The 19,248-nt window shown below is 54.6% G+C and overlaps 1 protein-coding gene across 2 annotated transcripts in view; it reads left to right on the top strand.

Annotated features, from left to right (window-relative positions):
- The window catches only part of ATG16L2 (autophagy related 16 like 2), a 586,089-nt gene that overhangs the window by 133,942 nt on the left and 432,899 nt on the right, over nt 1-19,248 (top strand). For both annotated transcript variants that reach the window (XM_078658598.1, XM_078658597.1), the window contains exon 5: nt 14,752-14,994. In XM_078658598.1, coding sequence (XP_078514724.1) covers nt 14,752-14,994 — 243 coding nt within the window. The remainder of the gene's footprint in view (nt 1-14,751; nt 14,995-19,248) is intronic.

The following is a 19,248-nucleotide window of genomic DNA, read 5'->3' as shown; positions in this document are numbered from 1 at the left end:
GCCGACGTGCAGGTGGAGCGACCCTCCCTCGTTGCCGGGTACCCGGTTCGACCCGGTCCCGTGCGGCCGGGACGAGGGGTTGGAAAAGACTCACGCGGTCCCTGCTCCCGTCGCACCGGGAGCCCCCTTCCTCTCCCGCCTGCCGGGCGGGTGGGGGGGGGGGACTCCCGGGCCGAGCGCCTGGCAATGTTTTTTTTCTCCCAACGGTGCAGTCTGACTCCCAGAGGGGAAGCCTTGAACGGGGCGCCCGGGCCGTCTCGGAAATGTGGCGTACAGAAGACCGACTCCCCGGTGTCGCTCAGGGGGCCCAAGTCCTTCTGATCGAGGCTCACCCCGCGGACGGTGTTAGGCCGGTAGCGGCCCCCGGCGCGCCGGGATCGGGTCTTCTCGGAGTCGGGTTGCTTGGGAATGCAGCCCAAAGCGGGTGGTAAACTCCATCTAAGACTAAATACGGGCGCGAGACCGATAGCCAACAAGTACCGTAAGGGAAAGTTGAAAAGAACTTTGAAGAGAGAGTTCAAGAGGGCGTGAAACCGTCGAGAGGTAAATGGGTGGGGTCCGTGCAGTCCGCCCGGAGGATTCAACACGGCGGGAAGGTCGGTGGCCCGGGAGTTCCGGATCCCCTCCGCGGGACCGGGGCTCGGGCCCTACCTGGCCCCCGCAGGGCGCATTTCCTCCGCGGCGGTGCGCCGCGTCCAGCTCTGGGTCGGCTGGGAAGGCTTCGGGGTGGCAGGTGGCCCTCCGCTCCGGCGGAGGGTGTTACAGCCCCCCTGGCAGCAGCTTCGCCGTGTCCGCGGGGCCGAGGGAGATTCGACCGCCTCCGCGCCCTCCCCTGGGCACCCGTCCCCGGCCGCCCCTCAGGGCGCGCCGGGCCGGTTGACTTGGGGGACGGGGCCCCCTGCTCCCGGCGCGACTGTCAACTGGGGCGAACTGTTCTCAGTGCGCCCGACCGCGTCGCGCTGCCGGGCGGGGAGCCCCACGCCGGGCGCCAGGGATCTGCGGCGATGTCGGTTATCCACCCGACCCGTCTTGAAACACGGACCAAGGAGTCTAACACGTGCGCGAGTCGGAGGGCCGAGCGAAACCCTGTGGCGCAATGAAGGTGAGGGCCGGCGCACGCCGGCTGAGGTGGGATCCCGCCGCGCTTCCAGTGGCGGGCGCACCACCGGCCCATCTCGCCCGCTCCGTCGGGGAGGTGGAGCATGAGCGTGCGTGATAGGACAACTCCCGAGGTAAACTCGACCAAGTGCTTTGGGGATTGAGAAGCCCCAGCCCCGAGCAGCCCCTGCACCGAAGATCAGCCCTCCAGCTTCCACGAGATCTGCGTGGGGCCCTTATGCTTGTTTGCTGCTCGACACGTTGTCTGGTCACTTCCCGGCTGGCTAGTGACCTCCTAGACGACGAACTTTGAAAACTACACTGCTGGTCTGGTTGCTCCAGATTGGCCCTTGCTCCCTTCCAAAAGAGGAGCACCCCAGACTCTCCTAGTCCACACCAGACGCTTTCTCCACTCACCGCGTGGGTTGCCTTTGCCAAGGCCTGTTGACGCCGATTCCGGAACAGACACCGCCGACAGCGAGAGCCTGCGTGGGACAGCTCGTGCCTCCACCCTGGTCGTCGAAGACACCTCCTGGTCCACGTGGCTGCAGAGTCAAGCGTCCACTCTGCGGGCCAGGAGACCAGATGGCCCTGCGGGCTGGCGGCCGGGCTAACTCCAACTTTTGTCCTTCCCCAAAGTTCTGAAAGCCCCCACTACGTGGGGGCTTAATAGTCGTGGAAAATGGGCTCCCCAGGCAGGCCGTCGGAGAGTGGATGTGGCCTGGGCTTCACCCTCCTTGGGTCCGGCCTAGGATCCGTGCGCTGGGGACGGGGCTCCCAGGGTGGCTCTCCCCGGCCTGGCTAGGGTTTGGAAGGTGGGACCGGGCCCGGGGCTTGAGCTCCGTCCGGCCGGCCCCGGGGTGCGTGAGCCCCCCGTCCTGCAAGCCATCAGAGGGTCTGGGCGCTGGGGACTAGGGTTCGGAAAGCCCGGTCTGGGGATCGGAAAACCGGGACTAGGGTTCGGAAAGCCGGGACTGGGACCGGGCCCGGGGCTTGAGTCCCGTCCGGCAGGGCCCGGTGGTGCGGGAATACCCCTCCGTCCTGCAAGCCGGCCGGGGGTCCGGGGCGCCCGGGACGGAGGGTCCACCGGGGGCCCAGGGGAGGCTCTCCCCGGCCTGGTCTAGGGTTCGGAAAGTCGGGACTGAGGCCGGGACCGGGCCCGGGGCTTGAGCCCCGTCCGGCAGGGCCCGGTGGTTCGGGAATACCCCTCCGTCCTGCAAGCCGGCCGGGGTCCGTGGCGCCCGGGACGGAGGGTCCACCGGGGCCCAGGGGAGGCTCTCTCCGGCCCGGCCTAGGGTCCGGAAAGCCGGGACTGGGGCCCGGATCGGGCCCGGGGCTTGAGCCCCGTTCCACAGGGCCCGGTGGTGCGGGGAATACTCCTCCGTCCTGCAAGCCGGCCGGGGAGCCCTGCAGTCCCGGAGCCCTGTAGCTCTGCAGCCCCCGGAGCCCTGCAGCCCCAGAGCCCCAGAGCCCCAGAGCCCTGCAGCTCCTGAGCCCTGCAGGCCCGGGGCAGGCAGATTGGTGTCATTTTGGTCCCGGCCATCTGGTCGCCCCTCTCGCCTCGGCCATCTGGTCGCCCGCAATGCTTTCCTATGGGCGACTAGATGGCCGGACTTCCCTGGAAGTCCCTATGAGGCATTCGCCTCCCGGATCCCAGCCAGGGCTCCAGGAGGTCGGGCACATTTGCGCCCTGGGTCCCCTCTGTCACCTTGAGTGCACGGATTACAAGAAAGGGGGGTAATTTTCCTCCGGATTACTAGGTGCAAGGGTATGCCCACACACCCTCTCGGGGCTGGTGGTTCCCTGCCGGGGACCAGATGGGCGATGCCCGGGCAACACCTCCCAGGCGTCCGGGGCTCCCTCCTCCGGCCCCCAGCGTGGGAAAGTACCCGGGACGGGCTCCATGGGTCCCGGGCCCTGCAACCCCGGAGCCCCGGAGCCCTGCTGCCCTGCAGCCCCCGAGCCCTGGAGCCCAGCAGCCCTGGAGCCTAGCAGCCCAGCAACCCCGGAGCCCAGCAGCCCCGGAGCCCCGGAGCCCTGGAGCCCTGCAGCCCCCCGAGCCGTGGATCCCTGCAGTCCCCGAGCCCTGCAGCCCCGGAGCCCTGCAGCTCCTGAGCCCTACAGGCCCGGGGCAGGCAGATTGGCCTCATTTCGGTCCTGGTCATCTGGTCGCCCCTCTCGCCTCGGCCATCTGGTCGCCCGCAATGCTTTCCTATGGGGCGACTAGATGGCCGGACTTCCCTGGACGTCCCGATGAGGTGCAATTCGCCTCCCGGATCCCAGCCAGGGCTCCGGGAGGTCGGGCACGTTCGCGCCCAGGGTCCCTGAGCCTCGCGGTGCGCACTTGTTCCCAGAAAGAGGGGTAGCCTTCCTCCGGATTACTAGGGACAAGGTACTCTGGGACCCCTCTCGGCCTAGCGGTCCTCAGCCGGCAGCTGGACGGGCCGGGATTAAGCCCCAGCCCTGGGTCCGTCCCTAGGCCTGCCGCGTGGCAGGATGCCCTGGATGGGGTCCGGGAGGGCCCGGGCCTGGGGTCCCCGGCCTGCCGCACTGCCCGGGACGGCGGGGGTTCCGTTGTGCCCGGGAAGCCTGGCTGGGTACAGGAGCTCCGGCTGGGGCTCCGTCCTGGGTCCTGCCGCGTGGCAGGGTGCCCGGGACGGGGTCCAGAGAGCCCGGGGAAGGCTACCCCTTCGCCTCTGGGCCTGGGGCCCCCGTCTGGGGTCCAGGGGCCCCGCCGGGCCCCCGGTGGGGTGCTCGGGCCCAGGGCCCTGTCCCGCCGCACTGCCAAAGTCCCGGGACGGGGTTCCGTGGTGCCCGGGGAGCCTCCCTTTGCTCGGCTGGGTTCAGGAGCCCCAGGGTCCCCGGGGAGGGTGGCCTCCCCACCCGGGGCTCCTTCCTGGGTCCTGCCGCGCGGCAGGGTGCCCGGGACGGGGTCGGGAGAGTCCAGGCGGCTTCCCTTTTGTGCCCGGCCATCTGATCGCCCAGATCCCCTCGGCCATCTGGTCGCCCGGATCCCCTCGGGCATCTGGTTGCCCGCAATGCTTTCCTATGGGGCGACCAGATGGCCGGACTTCCCTGGAAGTCCCGACGAGGTGCCATTCGCCTCCCGGATTCCAGCGAGGGCTCCAGGAGGTCGGGCACTTTTGCGCCCTGGGTATCCTCTGTCACCTGGTGTGCACGGATTACAAGAAATGGGGGTAATTTTCCTCCGGATTAGTAGGGGCAAAGGTATGCCCGGACACCCTCCCGGGGCTGGTGGTTCCCTGCCAGGGACCAGATGGGCTGTGTTCCCGGGCAACACCTCCCAGGCGTCTGGGGCTCCCTCCTCCGGCCCGCAGCGTGGCAAAGTACCCGGGACAGGCTCCATGGGTCCGGGGCCCTGCAACCCTGGAGCCCCGCAGCCCCGGAGCCCTGCAGCCCCAGAGCCCTGCAGCCCTGCAGCCCCGGAGCCCCGGATCCCTGCAGCCCCAGAGCCCAGAGCCCTGCAGCCCTGGAGCCCTACAGCTCCCGAGCCCTGCGTGGGCAGGCAGTAGCCCTACCGCGAAGGCCTCGGGACGGGCAGATGGGGAGTCCTTTCAGTCCCGGGCATCTGGTCGACCCTCTCCCCTCGGCCATCTGGTCGCCCGCATGCTTTTCTATGGGGCGACCAGATGGCCGGACTTTCCTGGAAGTCCCGATGAGGTGCCATTGGCCCCCCGGATCCCAGCCAGGGCTCCAGGAAGTCGGGCACGTTCGCTCCTAGGGTCCCCTGAGCCTCGCGGTGCGCACTTATTCCCAGAAAGAGGGGTAGCCTTCCTCCGTATTACTAGGGACAAGGTACTCTGGGATCCCTCAAGGCCTAGCGGTCATCAGCCGGCAGCTGGACATGCCAGGATGCCGCCCCAGCCCCGGGTCCGTCCCTGGGCCTGCCGCGTGGCAGGATGCCCGGGACGGGGTCCAGAGGGCCCGGGGAAGGCTACCCCTGCGCCTCTGGGCCTGGGGCCCACGTCTGGGGTCCAGGGGCCCCGCCGGGCCCCCGGTGGGGTGCTCGGGCCTAGGGCCCTGTCCCGCCGCACTGCCAAAGTCCCGGGACGGGGTTCCGTGGTGCCCGGGGAGCCTCCCTTTGCTCGGCTGGGTTCAGGAGCCCCAGGGTCCCCGGGGAGGGTGGCCTCCCCACCCGGGGCTCCTTCCTGGGTCCTGCCGCGCGGCAGGGTGCCCGGGACGGGGTCGGGAGAGTCCAGGCGGCTTCCCTTTTGTGCCCGGCCATCTGATCGCCCAGATCCCGTCGGCCATCTGGTCGCCCGGATCCCCTCGGGCATCTGGTTGCCCGCAATGCTTTCCTATGGGGCGACCAGATGGCCGGACTTCCCTGGAAGTCCCGACGAGGTGCCATTCGCCACCCGGATTCCAGCGAGGGCTCCAGGAGGTCGGGCACTTTTGCGCCCTGGGTATCCTCTGTCACCTTGTGTGCACGGATTACAAGAAATGGGGGTAATTTTCCTCCGGATTAGTAGGGGCAAAGGTATGCCCGGACACCCTCCCGGGGCTGGTGGTTCCCTGCCAGGGACCAGATGGGCTGTGTTCCCGGGCAACACCTCCCAGGCGTCTGGGGCTCCCTCCTCCGGCCCGCAGCGTGGCAAAGTACCCGGACAGGCTCCATGGGTCCGGGGCCCTGCAACCCTGGAGCCCCGCAGCCCCAGAGCCCTGCAGCCCTGCAGCCCCAGAGCCCTGCAGCCCTGCAGCCCCAGAGCCCTGCAGGCCCCGGAGCCCCGCAGCCCCGGAGCCCTGCAGCCCCAGAGCCCTGCAGCCCTGGAGCCCTACAGCTCCCGAGCCCTGCGTGGGCAGGCAGCAGCCCTACCGCGAAGGCCTCGGGACGGGCAGATGGGGAGTCCTTTCAGTCCGGGCATCTGGTCGACCCTCTCCCCTCGGCCATCTGGTCGCCCGCATGCTTTCCTATGGGGCGACCAGATGGCCGGACTTTCCTGGAAGTCCCGATGAGGTGCCGTTCGCCCCCCGGATCCCAGCCAGGGCTCCAGGAAGTCGGGCACGTTCGCTCCTAGGGTCCCCTGAGCCTCGCGGTGCGCACTTATTCCCAGAAAGAGGGGTAGCCTTCCTCCGTATTACTAGGGACAAGGTACTCTGGGATCCCTCAAGGCCTAGCGGTCATCAGCCGGCAGCTGGACATGCCAGGATGCCGCCCCAGCCCCGGGTCCGTCCCTTGGCCTGCCGCGTGGCAGGATGCCCTGGATGGGGTCCGAGAGGGCCCGGGCCTGGGGTCCCCGACCCCCCCGGCCTGCCGCACTGCCCGAGACGGCGGGGGGGGGGGTTCTGTTGTGTCCGGGGAGCCTGGCTGGGTTCAGGAGCTCCGGCCCGGGCTCCGTCCTGGGTCCTGCCGCGAGGCAGGGTGCCCGGGACGGGGTCCGGAGGGCCCGGGGAATGCTACCCCCTGCGCCTCTGGGCCTGGGGCCCCCGGCTGGGGTCCAGGGGCCGCGCCGGGCCCCGGGTGGGGTGCTCCGGCCCAGGGCCCTGTCCCCCGGCCTGCCGCACTGCCAAAGGCCCGGGACGGGGTTCCGTGGTGCCCGGGGAGCCTCCCCGTGCTTGGCTGGGTTCAGGAGCTCCGTCCGGGGCCCCTCAGGGGCCCCGGGGAGGGTGGCCTCCCCACCCGGGCCTCCGTCCTTGGTCCTGCCGCGTGGCAGGGTGCCTGGGACGGGGGCCGGGGGTAGGCTACCCCTGCGCCTCTGGGCCTGGGAGCTCCGGCAGGGTCCAGGGGCCCAGCCGGGCCCCGGGTCGGGTGCTCGGGCCCAGGGCCCTGTCCCCCCGGCCTGCCGCACTGCCACAGGCCCGGGACGGGGTTCCGTGGTGCCCATGGAGCCTCCCCTTGCTCGGCTGGGTTTCAGGAGCCCCGTCCGGGGCCCCAGGGAGGGTGGCCTCCCCACCGGGGCTCCGTCCTTGGTCCTGCCGCGCGGCAGGGTGCCCGGGACGGGGTCAGGAGGGTCCAGGCGGCTTCCCTTTCGTGCCCGGCCATCTGGTCGCCCGGATCCCGTCGGCCATCTGGTCGCCCGGATCCTCTCGGCCATATGGTCGCCCGGATCCTCTCGGCCATCTGGTCGCCCGCAATGCTTTCCTATGGGGCGACCAGATGGCCGGACTTCCCTGGAAGTCCCGATGAGGTGCCATTCGCCTCCCGGATCCCAGCGAGGGCTCCAGGAGGTCGGGCACGTTCGCGCCTAGGGTCCCCTGAGCCTCGCGGTGCGCACTTGTTCCCCGAAAGAGGGGTAGCCTTCCTCCGGATTACTAGGGACAAGGTACTCTGGGATCACTCACGGCCTAGCGGTCCTCAGCCGGCAGCTGGACGGGCCAGGATGTTGCCCCGGCCCCGGGTCCGTTCCTGAGCCTGCTGCGTGGCAGGATGCCCTGGATGGGGCCTGGGAGGGCCCGGGGAGGCGTCCCCTGCGCCTCCGGGCTCCCGGCTGGGGCTAGGGGCCCGGCTGGGCCCCGGGTCGGGTGCCCCCGTCCCGAGCCTCTCCTTGCTTGGCTGGGTCCAGGAGCTCCAGCATGAGCACCGCAGCTCCACGCCCAAACCCATTCGAACCCCCCGCAGCAAAGGGGTTAAATAATAGCTGTATTGTGTTCTCCAGGCAAATTGATTCTGTGCCACTCTTAACCATTCACCTTTTTATTGCTGTGAAATGGAAGTTGTATGTTAGATGGAAATTATAGTGGCTCTGTGTTGCTGATAAAACCACCCATCCAGGTTTAGTGAGAATTATGGGCAATGTAGATGATCTGTGGAATGGGTTCATGGAATATTTTTTATATTCTTTATCATTTGTATCCCCTCGAGTACAAAGACTGGGCCCTATTTGGGCATTTAAAATTAATGTTTTTGGCTCTAACGCACTAGACTTGTATTCTCGACAACATGGCATTCTCGAACTCGACAACATGGCATGAGCACAATTTACATTACAGAAGAAAACATTGCTTTGTGGCAGGCACGGGGAGACAAAGCGATTTGCCTGGAATCACAGGATGTTGAGCTGATGCCGAGATTCGAACGTAGCTCCCCAGCTCTAAAGTTCGCAATTCTAGAACGTGTGGTGGGAGGTGTGTCTTAAAGTGTATGTCGGTGCTGGCCATCAATGATAGAGACCTGTGCATTTTTCAAATCGGTGGTGAAAAAATATGAGTATTTTGCTGGAGATGTGGGCCGCCGTGCCACCAATGACTTACCGGGGAGGGTAAACACCCATTATTCCGCAACTTTCTTTCTGCATACCATCACGCCGCATACTTTCATTACGAAAGTACCATGACTCCGCAATGCCATTATAACGCATGGCATTAAATTTTATATGCTTTTACCCCGCATACATTTACAACGAAATTCGTTGTAAATGCATGAATGGTAAAAGCATGTTGTTTTTTTAATGTTTGGATAAGGTAAGCATGGGTATAGGGGTATATGATTTGGGGTACTGAGGTATATATTTTGGGGTGTTTGGGTATTTTAAGGGTTCAGATATAGTTTTGGGTTATGGGGTACAGAGGTAGTTTTAGGGTTTAGGGATAGGTATGGGTTTTCGGGTACAGGGGTATTTTTAGGGTTCAGGGCTAGTTTTGGGTTTTGGGGTATAGGGGTATTTTTAGGGTTCAGGGCTAGGTTTGTGTTTTGGGGTACAGGGGTATTTTAAGGGTTCAGGGCTAGGTTTGGGTTTTGGGGTACAGGGGTATTTTAGGGTTCAAGGGTAGGTTTGGGTTTTGGGGTACAGGGTTATTTTTATGGTTCAGGGCTAGGTTTGGGTTTTGGAGTACAGGGGTCTTTTTAGGGTTCATGGGTAGGTTTGGGGGTACAGGGGTATTTTAAGGGTTCAGGGCTAGGTTTGGGTTTTGGGGTACAGGGGTATTTTAGGGTTCAGGGGTAGGTTTGGGTTTTGGGGTACAGGGGTATTTTTAGGGTTCTGGGCTAGGTTTGGGTTTTGGGGTCAGGGGTATTTTTAGGGTTCAGGGGTAGGTTTGGGTTTTGAGGTACAGGGGTATTTATAGGGTTCAGGGCTAGGTTTGGGTTTTGGGGTACAGGGGTATTTTTAGGGTTTAGGGATAGGTTTGGGTTTTGGGGTACAGGGTATATTTATAGGGTTAAGATGGGTTAGTGTTTAAGGGTGTTGGGGTATTTTAAGGAGTAAGGGTGGGTTATGATTATGGGGTGCAGGGGTATTTAAAGAGAGCAGGGTGGACACCCGGAGCTGGAATGTACAGAACCTGGGAAGAAAAAACAATGAAATATTGGGCACAACACTCGCTTTTTTTCCCGTAATCCCGCGCCCCGCACACGCCCACGCCCCCAGCACACGCCCACAGCACATGATATGAGACATGGCATGAAGGGCGGAACGTACCACACGCCCCCAGCGTTTGTCACGCCCCCAGCACACGCCCACAGCTCAACGCAGGCACGCCCACTAGGGACTACTTTCCTGGCACAGTTCTTTTACCTTTTAAATGTATATGGTGGGCGTCTGCATAGCCTATGTCCTTCTGCTGCAACTGCCCTTTCCAACGCTGTATTGGGTGTTGTGATTGGTGCTGTGGTTCCTGAGATTACCCGCCTCAAAGGTTTGGGCTCTCTCTTTATTATATTAGTATAGATTAGGACTTTGTACATTCTGTCACTGTTAACTAGTGCTAATGTACTCCTCCCCCTAAAACATGGTAAAATTGGTTTACACCCAATTGACACATTTAATGTAATTTAATTATAAGTCCATACTATATAATTCTACAGGTAACTAGGACCTGCACATTCAAATCTACTAGTGGCCTGCAGTACTCAACCCTCCCCCACTAATGTAACATGCCTCAGGCGTGCCACTGCAGTCTGTAGTGCAGTTGTTAACCTGCCATTTTGACCTGGCAAAATAGACCTTTTTTCAGGCCAAAGACGTTCTATTTAAAACATATATCACTCCTAGGGTAAGCCCTAAATAGCCCAAAGGCAGGGTGCATTGTATTTAAAATGTAGGACACGTGTATTAAAGTTTTACATATCCTGGTAGTGGAAAACTCCTAAATTAGTTTTTCACTACTGTAAGGCCTACCTCTCCCATTGGATAACATTGAATTACCTTATTACATTTAATACAAGATAACTTTCAAAATTTGGGAGCTGGTAGGTATGTCATTTTTACACTCTATTGAATTGTAATTTAAAATTCTATTTAATGGCAAAGGCAGATTTGTAAGTCACTATTCCTAAAATGGCACTTTTAGAAAGTTGGATTTTTCTTATCCTAACCATTTGGCACCTGCAACTAGTGCCTGAGTCACATGACCCTGCTGTTAGCCTTTGTATATTGTTCTCAGACAGTGAGACAATAGGGCTTAGGAGTGGGCAGCATGGGCCATGCTGATAGGATGGGTGGAGGCAGGGCTGTTGCCTGCCCTACTTGCACTTCAGTGGTACTTGCCTCCACACACAAAAAGCAACCTAACACTAGGCCTGTGTCACCCCAGACGTCTTAGAGCCGGGAAGAGAAGAATTTCCCAGAGCTAGATGTGGAGGTAGGCGGGGGTGTTTCCTCCTCTTCAAAGTCTGGTGGCAGGTATAAATATTGGACCTCCTGAGTCGCTCTTCAGAACACTCCTCGAGCTGTTGGCACTGCAGAAGAAGGACTTCCCTGCTGCCAGAGGACTGCCCTGCTGCTTGAGGACTGCCTTGCTGTTTAAAAAGGCAGGCTGGACCTGCTTGTTTCATCCCAGGCTATCAGAGTGACTCCAAGGATCAATCGGCTGACCTCCTGTTCTAACCTGCAGGGTTAGGAACAAGCTCCAGAGGCCTCCCTGCAGCTGCGCAGCTTACCAGCTAAAACTGGGCATGACGGAACCTGGAAATGGACCTGCCTGAACCCTACTGGCCTCTGCTAGAGTGAGTCCATGGACCCGAAGAGGTGCATCCCTAAGTCCCAGACCGTAAGCTTGTATCAAAGTGCACTCCTCTTAGAGAAAGTAAAAAATCCTGAAGTTTTGGGCATTCCATGACTGAACGAATATGTTTATTCCGAAAGCTTCTGCCCGCGATGACTGCCAACTGTAAGCTCCAATGAACGCGACTCTTCACCCTACAACCACAGCCAGTGACACTGGCAATGCAAGATCTGCACTTCATGCTATACCAACGACAGCCCACAGAGACCACCATTGCAAAGCTCCAGGCAGGACCATCCGCGCTGCCTGACCGAATCTTCAAACTACAATGACGAACATCTGGGGCACCTGACCTGCTTCTTGCCGTTTCCTCAACCACCAGTGAAACTGTTGGTACTGGACTTTAGAAGGTAACTTTTTCAGTGGGACTAAATTGGTGTCCTTATCTGGCCCACACTCCATTGTGGTCGGCCTGAACTTGTGTCTCCCCTGGTCTAGCATGACCAGATGATCGCGAGTGACCCTTTATGCTTGTAGGCACTATTTTCACCTAAACCATTAAAATTGCATATCTCCGGTTCTACTGATTGGATTTTTGTCATTTTGGTCGTATTTTATTTATTAAAATGTACTCTGTTTTTTAATAGGTTTGGGAGTTTTCTCTTTGTTACTGGCTATATGCTGCATAAATACTTTACACTAGACCTTAAAGTTAAGCCTGACTGCTTTTGTGCCATTCAACCAGATGGTTACGCACTGGTTAATTTAGTGACTTTTGTGGTTCACTCCGCCAAGGATTGTGATTGTTGCTTGTGTAATAGTTCACCCCCTCTCAACCAATAACCCAATTTCTTACAGTTGGGTATGAGGATGCTGAATAATTCAATTTGTGATTGAAGTTGTTTAGATGGGTAGTGATGTTGGATGCAGAGGTGCCAGGGCAAGAGATCAGCTTAACCATTAAGTGCCTGATTTAGAGTTTGACGACGGACGCGCTACCACATCACAAACGTGACAGATATCCCATCCATCATCCTACAAATGCCATTACACATAATGCACTTGTAATAAGGCAGACAGGATATTCATCACATTTTTAATGGATAACACATCTCCAAACTCTAAATCAGGCCCTAAGTTGTCAATGGAAAAGCCTTTGAAAGTGTTGAAGGTTTGTACTGTATTCAGGAGACCTCGTAATGTTGACTGGTTGATGTGTAGTGTGGCTAGCAAAATGGTGGGTCCGGTCAAGTGGTGTGGGACATTAGCATTGAATGATACCTGATGTTAAGACAAGATTGAAAATGTGGCCCTTGTAGTGTATTGGTCGGGTGACATTGTGTACCAAACTGAAGGTGTTGATGGCAGTTCCTTTTATCTTCGTGCTTAAGTAGTCTTGTTGTTTGAAATCACGGAGAAAGGTGGTGAGGGCACGTAGGATAAATGAGATGGTGAGGAGGTCAGAAAATTCATCCATCATGTCCTTCCTGTGTCCAGGAGGTACTATAGATCTGGTGGAAGGTGGCAGACTGAGTTGTGGAGAGCGTGATGTACCACGTGAAGAGTTTAATGGTATTGAGTGCCTTTTTGCATGCCAATGGTGCAGGACCAGCAGGATGTATGGATGACAGAGACCTCCTCCCTTCTTATGTGCACAGTCCCCATGCTCTATACAGTAGCCTTTGGGAACGAAGACATGTAGGATCTGCAAGGATGTGGAGGTGAGCCATATTTATGTGATGAAGAGTGTGTCAAGCTTTTGAGAGGTGATGGCATCTGAGAGATTTGAAAAGTACTGCAGAGAATGCATTAATGAGCATGAATGTGTCTCTGGACTGCTTAAGGATCTTTTGTTTACTAGTTGATCGAGCTGCCCAAGTTTTAACAGTCTTGGTCTGCCAGAGGTTAGGGCAACCCTTTCCAGTAGCCATGATGCCGCCAAAACTTGGTGCGCCTAGCAGCTAGTGCCTTCCAGTAGAAGCCCCATCTGGAAGAAAGGAGCAAACATCCTCCAGGTTGGAAGCAGAGTTCCAGCAGGGAATAATGGAAATCAAGCAGCAGGAAAAACACCATTAGACTGAACTGGATGATCATCCAGAGAGCAACTGTAGAGAGAATAACTGACAAACTGTAACTAGGAATAACTAAAAACAGGGCTGGAGTAATGAAACTATCAACAGGACTGATGATGCATTGTGACTCAAAGGGAAAGGAATTCTAACCCCTTTCTTCACCGAAAAAAACAGGAAATGAATTCAGGAATACTCTTCCATCATGATGGATTGGGTAACCTGATGATAGTAAATTGACAGGCTGCCATATTGGATTGGGACTAATTAAGTACCGAGAATCTTCACTGGAAGATTCGAAGAAGAAGAAATTTTTAGGGAATAGAGGCACTGGAGGTTCCTCCTGTCGGTTATTCCCCAAGAAGAAGAACGGAGGTGCAGGGAATCGTTCCGGCGGGCTGGCCGCTGTAAGGTAAGTATATGCAAAAAACGCAAAGGCCCACTGGCGGCCCCTAAACTCTAGCTGGAGTCTGAGCTATGTGCACCTCTTCCGCAGAACACCTTGGGGATCAGCTTTAGAAGCGGCAGTGGCACAGCTGTGCTTAGCACTGGGTGTATGGTGGTTTGTGGTTGTTTTAATGTAATGAGTATGTGGTATATATATTTGGTCTGGGTGTGATTGTGGAGCTGGGTAGTGGGAGGGTGCTGGGCAAGCCACAGAATGTGGTCTTATCGGGTAGGTGTTTGCTGAGGTTGCACTGGATCATGTTTTGTGGCTCATGGACTTTTGTGGACTTGAAAGGTCCTAACCGGTAATACCCTTGTATCTGCAGTTAACTGGGGGCGTAAATGTGCACAGAAATCTTCTGAGGACTGAAGGCCGAGAGGACTGAAGTAGGGTAGTAGGCAAGAGAGAACCAGTGATATCCCTTCCTGCAGAGATGGATGCTGAGAAATGCAGCATTGTCACTTACTGTTGAGGTGTATACAGCGAAATGCAGTGATGTCACTCCAAGTAGAGATAAATGCTCTGGTATCATGTCCATGTGACTGGCTTCATTTAAAGTTTGTTTTTCCCATGAAACTTATTAATGTCTCTTTCTGTAGAAATGGATGCTAGGAAATGCAGAGTTTTCCCTTCCTTTAAAGATGGATGCTGGGAAATACAGTGTTTTCACATCCTGGAGAAATGAATGCTTTGCCATTTTATCCTAGCTACCCTCTGTGGTCTGGGTGACCCAGGCCGCCATAAGGTCAAAAGTCCCAAAAAGATACCTAGGAGGAGTCATGAAAGAGACACACCAGAGACGGTTTCTCCCAGGTCTCTAATGAGATATTAGTAGAATTTTCCCGCCACCAGTAAAATATTCTGCAGTTTTCCTGTGTTCAGGGCCCTAGTGGAGCTTATGCTTGGTTTCTTATTGCTTTTAAGATTGATGTCTTATGGGATATGTGTTGCTTCCTAAAGCAACATTTACCATACATTTGTCCCAATTCTCTGTCTACCTGACACTTTCCAACATAGTAAGAATTGATATCGCACTGTGATTCCTCAATGTTCTGTGACCTCTACTCATGGTACCTCTCTAAAAGGGGAGTGTAACACCATGTTACAAGTGAAATAATTTATAATTCCTGCTGTCAGTGTTCATATTGGGCTACTAACTTCACAGCTCTACATTAACAAATCAGGCATGTCTGTGCCCTTTGAGAGTAACTTAGTCCTTCCTTCTCCATGTAGAATGTTGGAGGAGCAGAAGAATGATGAGGAGTGGAAGAACGAGGCATTGGAGTGTCGTGAAGAAGTTAGAACTCTGGAAAATGAAAATCAGGAATGGAAGAGGAACTATGATGACCTTCTCAAGAAAAGAGAGCGCACCCAGGAAGAATTCAGAAGAGCAGAAGACGAGATGGAATGTATTGTGGCTGACATAAAGGCATACAACAATGATAAAGCCGAGAAACAGAACGCAATTAATGACAGGTTAGTATATTTGTAAAGAAAAGTTCTGCTGATTGATCATTGAATCGGTTATTTAACCAGCATGCATCTCTTGTCAAACAAAATACCAATTTTCATTTTCTGTTACTGACTCTGCTCCCACCACTGACAGCGGATGGTGGTGTAGTGGCTTGCTCTCGTCTGTAAACATCATGTTTATTTCTCTCCCAGGCCTATGCCATGAAAGTTGTGTCATCACAAATCTTACCGACTGTTCTCCTTTTCTACCATACATTTACCCCTGCGATATTTAGGTATTTCCATCTAATGTTTTATTTATTTATTTATTTTATTTTATATTCTTATAGAGCGCCAGACTAGACCCCCGAAGGGGTATCTCCGCGCTATTGCTGCAACACTAGAGTGTATTAATTCTGAATGTGTGCCCAGAGGGAGTGGGGATGTAAGCTAGAAAAGCATTATTTACCAGGATACAGGTAAGTTTTTAAAATTTTCCGAAAAGTCAGGTGACTGGAGAGAGATCTTAGTTCTGGGGGCAGAGAGTTCCAGAGTGCTGGCCCGGCATAAGCTAATGCACGGCCGCCTTGTCTGGCCTTTTTTACTCTAGGTGTTTGCAAAAGCGGCTGATGGCTGGAGCGCAGAGGGCGCCCGGGAATGTAAGGCTGAAAGATTTCGGTCATGTATTTTGGGCCCTCCCCTATCATACTCTTGTGGATTGTGCATAGAGTTTTAAACTGGACTCGCTTCCTCACTGGAAGCCAGTGGAGTCTCATCAGCAGGGGACAGGAGGGAGTCCTTGATGGAGCATTCAGGACAATCCTTGCTGCTGTATTTTGGATTACCTGCAGTTTACTAAGTTGTTCCTCGTTAGCTCCAAGGAGCAAACCGTTGCAGTAATCCACCCTGCTGATGACCAGAGCCTGCACAAGCGTTTTTCTGTGATGGTCCGGTATGTAGGGGAAGACTCGTCTTAACATTCCAATAGCCCGAAAGCAAGTGCCAGCAACTTGATTTACATGTCCCTTGAAGGTAAGTTGCTGATCAAAAAGCACTCCCAAGTTCCTAACTGTACTCTTGGGGATGGGAACAGGGCCTAGCTCTAAGGGCCACCCGTCGGATGCCCAATGTGTTGCCGCTTGTCCAAAACACATGACCTCCGTCTTCCCCACATTACACTGCAGACAGTTTGTTGACATCCATTCTGCAATGGCTCTCATGCCATCTGCAAAAGATCTTTTTATTGCAGGTGTAAGGATTTTGAAAGGAAAAAGGAGTTGGGTGTCGTCGGCATACAACACCGGGGTGAACCCGAAAGATCTTGCCAAGTTGGCTAAGGGGGCCACATACACGTTGAAGAGTGTAGGACTTAGGCACGAGCCTTGTGGCACTCCCTTATTGAGCTCCCTTAGAATGGATTTGTGGGAGCCCAGCCTAACTTCTTGGAAACGACCAGTCAAGAAGCTCTTCATCCATGCCAGAGCCCCTCCCTCCACACCCACCTCACCTAGGCGGTTGAGAAGCACCGTGTGAGACACCGTTTCAAAAGCGACGGAAAGGTCCAACAGCACCAGAATCATTGAGCTGCCATCATCCAGTGCCATTTTGATGTTATTGGTCACTGTCTGAAGGGCTGATTCTGTGCTGTGGTTTGGCCTGAAACCAGATTGTGAATAGTCCAGGCCATCCGTCGCTTCAAGGTGTTGAGAAAGATAGGTGTTCACGTGCCTCTCCGTAACCTTGCCCAGGTAGGGTAGGAGGGAGATAGGTCGTAAGTTGGAGAGGTCTGTCCATGGGGAAGATGCTTTTTTTCTAATCGGGTTCACCACCGCCCTTTTCCAGTCTGCTGGGACCTGACCTTTTGTTAGGGAGATATTAATCACATCCAATATGGGGGGTCCCAGGATAGAGATCATGGGGCCAACCATCTTGGCGGGAACAAGGTCACTTGGCGACCCTGATTTAATGTGGCTGCAGAGGGAGAGGAGCTCTATGTTGGTAATCGGAGGAAAAGATGTTAGAGAGGGTTTATTGCTTATTGCCGGAGTCTGAGGATGGCAGTTGTTGGTGTTATTTATAGCGCTGTTAGCTGCTACTATTTTTTCATAGATATTATTTATTTTATCCTCAAAATATGTCGAAACTTCATCACATAGGTCTTGTGAGAAGTCCTCTGAGCTCTCACAAGCAGTCGGTTTAATAAAATTCTGCAGGATATTAAAAAGCTCCTTAGAGCAATTGCCTGCTTGTGCTATCTGTTGCGTTAGATGTTGTTTCCTGGCTAGCTTTATGTTTTTATAATACTTTGATTGAGCATCTAAGAAAGCTGCTCTGCTACTCTCGGTCTTCCTTTTTCTCCAAGCCTTCTCAGCTCGCCTGCAGTTTTGCTTTTCTACTCTCAATTCGTAGGTATGTTCCCCATTTCTCCTCTGTGAGACAATACAGACTTATGTCCTGGCCTCTTTTTCCAAAATATTTTTAGTGAAGCTATTGTACATGGGTAGTTCACCTCTTTTTTTTTAGTTCAAGTGTTTTTATTGGTTGTTTTCTGAGAACATAAAACACATAAAAGACCACATATAATAAAAACATAAACATAATACTGATATGAAAACGATAAGAGGCAGAATACATTGATGATTGAGGTGGTATCATGACAGTCTGGCTAATGCAGTGCGATTAACATGTTAACCAATATGTTAGAATAGACAAAGGGCTGTATAATCTACCATGAAATAAACCTCTATCGTATACTAAATTGCATGACTTATCCTGTGAAAGGAAAAGAAATGCATACAATAATACAAAAAATACAAATAATACAAATGCAGGTGCGCATCTGTTGGTATAAAATATACAGTGGCAATATCTACCTATTATAGTACAGCGAACTTGTTGAGAATGACTTATGTATGGAAACAATAAGTCACACCTCCACAATTAGTGTTTCTTGGAAACTTTTAAGTTGAAGTATTGATCAAGGCTATGTCACATGTGTCTGAGGGGGGGTTTATATGGCGAGTTCTGAAGGGCAATGTTGTCAACACCCCTTAGGTTGGAGATCCAGTTTAGCCAGCACTTGTAAGACACTTTTCTTCTGTCTTTCCAGTTGTTTAATATGATCTTAACCGCTGCTGTTAGGAGGAGATCAAGAAGTGCCCTATCCTTGTGTGGAGAAGTGTGGCTCAATGGTTAGAGCGGCAGACCCTGATCCAGAGGTCTAGCCCGGGACCAGGGTTCAATACCCCGCCTCGGCGGGTCTTGAGCTCAAAAATTCCACGGACCTGATAATTCTTGCCTCGGTGCCTATTCCAATCATGGAGTCCCACTCTGCAACTCTGGGCAATAGTCTGCTTAATCTCCACAACGGCCCCCACAACGCTAAGGATGCCTGGCCTCCACCTTGGGGGTGCCCAGAAGTGGACACCTCACAGGGAAAGCCAGGATGGGTTCCACAGCGGTATTCGTACAAGCGCCTTGAGACCCTTGCGGGTGAGTAGTGCGCTATACAAGTATCAATTTACATTTTACATTTTTTGTCATTCAACGATTCTACTCTGAGGAAGACAAATGTCAGTGTGGAAAGCTCCTTTTTGAGGGAGCATGAGAATAATTTGGATATAAAGTCAAAAACCCTTTCCCAAAAAGGTTCTACCCATTTGCAGAATAATAATAGATGGGCTAGGTCCCCTATGTCTTCTCCACAGTTCCAGCAATCAGGGTCATCGCAAATCTTATGTGAATGTAAACGGGCTGGTGTCCAATAGGCCTTATGTAGGAGCCAGAATTTTGTCTGGGAAAGGGCTGGTGAGATTTTATTCCTTGAGACAGAGCTCCAGGTTTCGGACCAGTCATCTTCAGAGATCGGTGAAGAGAAGTGTGTCTCCCAGAAGGATATGAGCTTCTTATTGAGGGCAGATTGTTTTGGGCGGATTAATTTATTGATCAAAGAGACCTGGTGTCCCAATTTATTTATCCTCACCATGTATTGTGGTAGTGAAGGGGGTAAGGACCGTAAATTAACTTTCGTTATTGCAGCTTTTATTTTTAAAAAGTTGTAGAACTCCAGGCAATCCAAGTTATATTTAGATTGTATATCTTTGAACGTTAAGGGAAATGGCGAGTCTAACAATCGGTATGGAAAAAAGACACCTCTATCAATCCAGGACTCCTTGTGTGATGTGTTCCCTTTATATAAGATCTTACGGTTGTCCCAAAGAGACTCATGTTTAGAGTTCCTAATTTGGATGTCCAATTTTTTATCTAATTTCAATAGTG

This window comes from Lissotriton helveticus, chromosome 8, assembly GCF_964261635.1.
Source record: "Lissotriton helveticus chromosome 8, aLisHel1.1, whole genome shotgun sequence".
NCBI classification, from domain to species: Eukaryota; Metazoa; Chordata; class Amphibia; order Caudata; family Salamandridae; genus Lissotriton; species Lissotriton helveticus.
This window is presented reverse-complemented; position numbering and strand designations above follow the sequence as displayed.